This window comes from Haemorhous mexicanus, chromosome 5 (assembly GCF_027477595.1).
Source record: "Haemorhous mexicanus isolate bHaeMex1 chromosome 5, bHaeMex1.pri, whole genome shotgun sequence".
Classification (NCBI taxonomy): domain Eukaryota; kingdom Metazoa; phylum Chordata; class Aves; order Passeriformes; family Fringillidae; genus Haemorhous; species Haemorhous mexicanus.
The window spans coordinates 43,175,018-43,183,035 of NC_082345.1; the positions used below are offsets into that span (position 1 = coordinate 43,175,018).

Below are 8,018 nucleotides of genomic sequence, written 5' to 3' on the forward strand. Positions count from 1 at the left end.
CAACTTGGTGTAACAGATCATTTCTAAGGACACAGCCTTCCTGTGGTCAGACAAGGTGTGCTTTGCAGCACACTCCCATGCACTACTGGTGCCCAGGTAAAAGCTTTTCCCATTGACAAGGAGCTGCAGGTCACAGGCTCAGACTAGAGAGGGTGATGACAGGTGCAACCATGGTTTATGGGGGAATCATTCTGTCCTGAAATTCACTTACCCAGAAAAGCAAAATTAACTGCTAAACTATTGCTTAACGCTGTTTCACACTTAAATGTGGAACAAAGAAACACTGTATCTTACAAATCACTTTGTACTGATTTCACACAGACTATCATTACTGTAAGGCAACTTTCACAACTATACTTTGTGTTTATATCTTTGCTTTGTGAGATGTATTGTGAAATTCATAGGAGCAAATGACCCACACAAGTAATGTCCTCTTAGCTCCTCACTCAGGTTGCAACATACACTTCAGTGTATCATTTTCACAACAAAAAAAATAATATTTTGCACTGATTACTCAAGGCATGTCACCAAGAAGACATATAAAAAGCACTGACTTACAGATAACAACTAACATCAGCCTCATCCACTACAAAAACAATATTTCATATAAAAAACAATAAAAATCACCAAAACAGGTTTTAAAAGAACAGATAAAAAAAAAGGAAAAGATAGTTTAACAAAGATATATATAATAGGATCATATAATAGAAACTGGTAGGTCATTTGTTTCTATTCAAATTCTTGAATAAGGTTTATTTTTTCTGTAAAAATGAAGAAAAAGGAATGAAGAATTACATATTTTACAAGGAAAAATAATGCAACATTAAGAACAAATCCTTAGAAATCTAACTACAGAACTCTAATTCAATGGACAAATGCTAAAAATTAAAAACTGAGCATGAATAATTACACAGATACATTTGCTTTAGGCCTAAGACTTGAACTTTGTTTGTTGATTTCATGATGCTACTTGCATGTGAAAATACCTCACACACCTTCTGTCGTCCCCGGAAAACATTTGCAGTCGCTCCCTGTCCCAGAATGTCAGACAACAGCCAGAGGTAATTTGAAGTGCTCTGCATCTTTGCTCTTTGATCAGACAGTTTTCACCTTAAAACAGAAGGTTCAATACACTGAATTATAATTTAGTAAAATACATGAAAGGGACTTATTTAAATTAGAAGGAAATATAAATGTCCAAACCCCAACTAAAACTCCAAAGACATGGAGAATGAAGAACAACCAAGTAGAGGAACAAGAGGTGAAACATGGAGACAAAAATAAACCAAACAATCAAAACTAATGCCATTGACACAACACCTCTCTGCATTTAAGGTCTGTATTCCCCAAACTTTGTTTGAAAGATCAGCTGGAAAGGTGAAAATCTTATAATCTCTTTACTGTTGTACCTGGTGTTGAAATGATCAAGTAACAAAATATATAGAAAAGAGGCAAAAACACGTGCACAAGGTCTTCTAAAGGTAAGCAAGACCTGTAACTGAATTCCATTATTCTGTACATATGCCAAAGAACAAACATTAGAGACTATGTTAGATATGTATACAGATATTTTCCATCACTTTGGCTCTGGAAGTTGCATTTCAGTAGAACCATAAAGGAGCTGGACTAACAACACAGAAAAAAACCTACTTTTACATGAACTTGAAAAAAGCTACACTCGACAGCAGCATTTTCATCCACTAGCTAGAACCAGCAATTACTAGTGAAAGAAATTAAGGGATGTTTCTCTCATTTTTAAAATTTCATATTGGGTATGTCACATCTACAGAATTTCCCCACCCTTCCTGAAATATGAACTGTCAAATACTTGGTCTTCACAGATTGAAAAGAAAGATGAAAAAAAGTTTGATTAAATTGAAATTATTAACATAAAACAGAACATTAGAACTGCCAGATTTTCCTGTTTGCCAAAACACAGGAGCTGCAGGTGAATACCCTTAACTTTTTTGTTTAATTACCACACTGCTTTTGCCATTAAACCTAAGAAAAGGCTCTAAAATAAAAGATGGAGTATCCCAAACCTAAAGAATCTCAAGAGCAAAATGGGAACTGGACCAGAGAAGCTCCTACAGTGAAAGTCTTTGCTCAGCTTGTCAGGGGACGCTACATGTTACTTGCACGTGATACTTGACAGGAAACTGCTGACTGATTCTCAAAGAAAGAAGCTTTTCCTGAAACTGCTGAAGAATTTCCTGTGTCTGTTCCCAGAAGCAGCTCTTTCTGAGGGCACCCTGGTGCACAGGAGCCGCACAGCGCGCACCCAGGAGAGCGGAGGGAGCCGCAGGGCAGCCGCCACTGTCCCAGCCTGCCCGAGCAGCCGGAGCGCACGGCCCGCCCCGCTCCTGATCCCGCCGTGCCGCGCTGCAGACCGCACACGTTCTCACGGCTCTGAGCGCGCCTCCCTGCCTGCAGTGACTGCACACTGCACTTTCCTTCAGCTGTTCGCTCATGGGAGATGTGAAGCTTCTTGCAAAGCTGTCCCAAAACATCCAAGCAATGACATGTACTGTACAGAATGCAAAGACACAAAGCAAAGACCTGACATTACTCTGCAGCTAATTGAGTCATGCAGCAATGCCATCTGCAAAATTTGACAAAGTTCTTAATGACTCTGGAAGGGACAAAAGGTTTTATGTCAAATCTAGACAACAACAACAACAAAAAAACCCTAACACCACATTCCCAAACCTGACAATTGGTTAACTCTGACAAGACAATTTGCAATAGTAGGATAAAATGACCTCTCCCATCAGGCAATTACTGTAGATGCCACTGAGCTATCTACAATGCAGACACAGAAGGTACCAAAGAGAGGATGCAAAGAAATAATGCACAGCCTGCTCTGCAAACCATCTGTAAAATCTTCAAGTTAAAACATTCCTCTCATAATTAAACTCCTGTTTCGAACAGGCCAGCTGGCACATTAGCAGTAAGCATGTACTTTGTGATTTACTTCGAAACAACACTCATAGACTCATAGCAAGACACAGAAACAGAATGAATCCTGACAGACAGTGCATAGAAATTCTTCATCTAAATCTATTCAAATAAAAACAAAAATTAGGAGCCCATTAATAGACTGAATTATTGTATTTCCCAAAATAATGAAGATGAGGTAGCTTATGTACAAGATCAGCTCTTTTTCTTTACAGTCTTAATCTATAATTAAATATGCACAAAGGTCAATGGATGAAAAAACAAAAGAACATGACTGCAACAGATGATCACTTAGTGAATATTAAGAATAACCCCAGACCAGAAAGTCATTTAATGTATTCTCAAGGTCTGGGGATTTTTCACTCTTAAAACAAAATACAGATATAAATATAGCAATATTAATCCCAGGGTACATATTACATGGCAAAACAAAGTCAGTGTTGCACCATTACCCTTTTTTGTTAAAAGAGTATACTGTTTTTGGCAGTCTTCACTTTTAAGGTATAAAGTCTCATTCAGCTTTAACCTTCAAATTATAATAATTAGATCAATTAACATGTTAAGCCTCTTTTAATACTTTGTGTTCTCTGACAAAGTCATAACTGATCTTTGCTAAATACTCAACATCTCAAGTTTTCTCTTAATTTCTTCCACTGTATTTCTACATCAAGTTACTAAGGGTTTCCTATGAAAATAATAATAAAGAAAAAAAATTTAAAAGGGTCTAACTGTATGATTCATTCTGTCACTAGACTTAATGCTGAACTTGCTATTTCTACACATCTCACTTATGGACACTAAGTCTGGTATTAGATGAGTCAAAAGCTCCTCACATACATCGAAAGAAATCTCTCCAGCTAGCAGTTTGATTTATTATCCCCCATAACTCATTAGCATTTCAGGGACTTGGGGGCTGTTTAGGTGTTTTTTATTGAAGATTCTTCTGCTTCTGGTCATGCTACTACTCTTTTCATCTATCAGCAGAGGGGATCGTAATAAAAAAAGACTGCATTGCTAATGCTATTTTTTTTAAACTCCCAATGCTTTGGAGCAGGAATACTGCCTGCTCCTAACTAAGAAGAAGGAATTTTCTGCTACCTCAGGCACACGGGATAAGCACACAAAGCAGGTATGGCTCCCCTATTGACAGCTGCAAAATACAACTTCACCAGGCAAGCAGGGACAGATGATGAAGTGATGGCTCTTTCTGTGTACAGGCAAGATCCTATATGCCACCAAAGCCAACAGACAAGGTGCTGAGGCTCCAAAGAAATGTTATTCACAGTCTGTTACTATTAACATTTTATACTTCCCTGTATGTCCTCTCTCAAAGCTTAGAAAATAAGCTTCTCTCCCTAAAGCTCCTGCTTCCTACCGCTGCTTTCTTCAGCTATAACCTCCTTAGGGGGTTTCCAGTCCAAGAGCTGGCATCTCAATCACGGAAATACCCTGCCCTTGGCCACATAAAGTACTGCTTGAACCCTAACATTCTTCCAAAGGTACACAAAACAAATGGCAAGCCTGGCTGCAGTGCCGCTCATCACCCCTACTCTAGGATTGTCCAATCCGTAATGCAGGTAGAGGACTCGGCCTGCCTGGAACTGCAGCTCCTGGAAACCAAAGGAGGGCCACGTCCTTCTCTCGGCGGGGAACGGGCAGGCACAGCACCGGGGCTCATCCCCACAGCGGGACGAGAAACTTTAACAACTCCTACGGCCACGAAGGCGACGCCGCTTCCTGAGTCACATTCGCGGGGACAGAAGTCACCGAGACCGGGGCAAGGGCCGGGCCCCGGGCACGCCGCAGAAGCCACGGGCCGGCCGCGCCTCGTCCCTTCCGGCCGCTGCACGGCCGGGCCCGCCGCTCCCTCGAGGCGCGCCGCCACCGCCGCCCGCGACCCGGCAGCTCCCGCGAAGGCCCCGCCGCAGCCCCGGGAACCGAAACCACCGCGCCCGGCGGCTGCCGCCTCCCCTCGGCACCAGCGCGATGGCGGCGAGGGCACGCGGCCGGCGCAGCCCACCGCGGTTCGGCCCGGCACTCCGCGGCCACCCCCGAGCCCGCCCTGCCCAGCGCCGCAGCCCCACGCACCAGCCACCTCCCGCCGGCCTGCCCAGCGCCCCGGCCGCTTCCGGCTTCCTGCCGCGGCGCGGGGAGGCGGAGCGGGCCAGGCACCGCCCGGGCGGCGCGGCCGCCGCTCCCTCTCAGCCCGGCGGGGCCTGTGCGGGGTCCCCGCGCGTTGGGGCCGAGGCTGCTCCGCCCGGCCCCGAGACGGTGGACCGCGAGACAGGAAAATATCTGGGAAACATGGGAAAGTGAGAGTGGGGTGTTGGATAAAAGTGGTCACTCCGGGTGATTTCGCTGGGGCGATGTTCCCAACGGGCTCGGAGGGTTTCCGGGGAGGGTTCCGTGGTGATTTTTTTGCTGCGTAATCGGTCCGGCGGAGGTTTCGCTTTCTCGGCTCCCCAGACAGAGCTGCCCCCGCCCCCGCCCAACCGCTGAGGCGGAGGTGTGGGATCCCCACCTCCCCATGGCAGAAATGTCACCTCCCCGGAGAAACGTCTTCCCTCCCCCCTGTAATTTCACTCTGTTTCACCTCGTTAAAACCTCTGGAAATCGTGGCAGTTCTCACATTCCCGCTCCCGCTTAGTTGTTACTGATACGTTTTAAACCAGTAACAACTGAATCGGCTGATTTATCCCTTGCTATGTGTTTTTTGTCTATCCGGTAATGTCGCTTTTCCAGTAAATGATCAGTATAATGAAATATTGATAGCTTTATAATTTATGCATAATGTAATCTGATCATAATTATAGTACGGAAATACTGAAAAGATTTTTTTTTTTTCCTTCCAAGACGATCCCTCTTTTGATGCTCTGTATTTCCTGTTTGGAGTTGCCATCTTCCCAAATCTTGGAAGCCTGTTATCTTGAGGAACTGACAGCAGCCTCTCGCTCCCAGGCTTTCTTTGCTGTTACTATCTTACCTTTCATAAGTTTTATCAGAAGTTCAGACTTTCTCTGCTTCCCTTGTTACGGGACACTAAAGTTTTTCCGAAGTTCTCCATAGTGAAACTGATAACTTTAGCATTTATATTAAGGCCATAAATGCATCAATGTATGTTTCCTGTTTGTTGGCATCTGAACTTTGCTTTCTAATGCTATATTGTTGAGGGGATAGTTCCCTACTATATTTGCGTTCTGTCCTTGCATCTTTCAAAACATTATGCCCAATTTAAGAATAGGAGAAAACAGACACAAAAAAAGAAACTGCCATTGCAGTTTCATGCTACAATTTTTTTTTTACTTTCCTTGCTTCCATTTGTTTTCAACATACAAGTAAAACTTTTGGTATTCCTCACCTCTCTCGTATTTGGAATCTCATTCATGTTCACAAATTCAGCAGTCTGTAGCTGTACAGGCCTGAAAGCTTATCAGTCTTGAGCCATTGCACCAGCTTGTAAATAAAAAAGGTACCATCCCTCTGGAAAAGGTGTCTCATCTTATAAATAGACTTGCAGTTGTGTTTTTCATTTAAATACTCTTTACAAGAGGAAATTTGCCTCAGACACTAGAGGAGTTACCACCGTGATGATGATTTTAAACACCTTCAGTCTAGACACAGGGGCATTTTGACCACAACGTTAAGTCATACAGGAAAGCTGCGGATGGTTGTGTTTGGTGCAGCCTTGAAAAGAGATCATTAATGTTTGTCTGGAAAAGGATAAACTGTAATTGTCAACCCAATCTCTCCATGGAGTGCTCTCATTTATCTCTTATGTTCTTCCCCTTCTACCCCACAAGAAATATCACAGAGTCATAGAATGTGCTGAGTTGGAAGGGATCTACCAAGGGTCCTTGAGTTGCAACTTCAGGCTCTGCACAAGACTATCCCTGAGAGTCACCATGTTCTTGAGTAGTTTTCATATTATGTTCAAAGTATCTAAACACTGCCTGAAGAATCTAGTTCACACTCTTGATTATGAGATGCATCACTAGATTTCTCTTTGGGGGCAAGTTGTGAACTTCCTGGTCCAGCTGTTAAAAAAAACCATGCACAGCAGGAATCCACTTCTTCAAAGGTGAAGAAACCCAGCAATTGCCTTTCTAAACCTTGATTCTTTACAAAGAATGTTACTAAGCACTTTATACCCACCACAAACCCAACTGTGATACAGCAGCTGTGCCATCTACATCACTGAAGGAAATTACAAAAAAAAAAAAAAAACAAAACAAAAACACAAAACAACAAAAACCAAAAACCTGCTTGTAGCCAGGATCAGTAATGACATGTTAGACTAAAGATACAGAAACCACCCCACAGGTGCTGCTTTACAGCTCACATTGCTGAAGCCCCAATAGGACAGCATGCTGATTGAACGGTCAAAGCATACAAGAGTAAACAATCCTTTTTTAATTCTTCAAGCTGAACCAGCTTACATTCTCTGAAGATCCAGACTACTCATCCTACAGGATACTCGTTCAGTGATGGATGGGAAGGCAGGGTACAAGTTTATAATAGAGGAACACCCACATAATTGGTGCTACACACAGCTCTAGCCTACACACTTGGCTCACTCTGCTTTCTATGTGTTCTCACCTGCCACCACCAAAGTAAGCAACACACTGTGAGGGGGAAGTGTTTCTGCTGCTTCAGCTTCCTGGATGGCTGATTATGGGCACAGATGAGCTCCAGACTTGGCACAAAGGGCCTACAGGAGGGGTGAAGGATGGTGGGGTTGAAGAAGGAAGAGAGTCTCTTTTGGCAGAGGCCAGTTTAAAGACTTTCCTCATGAGGGTCTAATTTGGTAACAGCTAAATCATCCTCTTAGCAGCGCCGCCCTTACTTGAGAAGACAAAACCCTACTTCACATATAAAAACTAACAGCGACTCAAACCCAAAAAGCTTTATTGTCCACTTCATAATCTGCCTACTGAAAGCTCTCCCCTCAGTGTGGTAAAGCTTCCATAACTGTGGGGGAGGAGGCCAAGACAGACACACAAGACTGACAGCAAATCCTCAGCCATAGCTGCAGTGTCAGGGGCGCAGCCTTCGTGCTGGGG

The 8,018-nt window shown here is 43.5% G+C and overlaps 1 protein-coding gene across 2 annotated transcripts in view; it reads right to left on the reverse strand.

Annotated features, from left to right (window-relative positions):
• Positions 1–5,112, reverse strand: part of TBK1 (TANK binding kinase 1) — a 28,096-nt gene extending 22,984 nt beyond the window's left edge. The window contains exons 1-2 of one of the 2 annotated variants that reach the window (XM_059846977.1): positions 5,047–5,112; positions 996–1,110 (exon numbers count right to left, since the gene is read on the reverse strand). In XM_059846977.1, the coding sequence (XP_059702960.1) occupies positions 996–1,082 (87 nt within the window). In that variant the 5' untranslated portion in view covers positions 1,083–1,110; positions 5,047–5,112. Of the gene's footprint in view, positions 1–995; positions 1,111–4,553; positions 4,692–5,046 lie in introns of those variants that run through there. The other variant, XM_059846979.1, reaches the window with a different exon arrangement.
• Between the last annotated feature and the right edge of the window lie 2,906 nt (positions 5,113–8,018).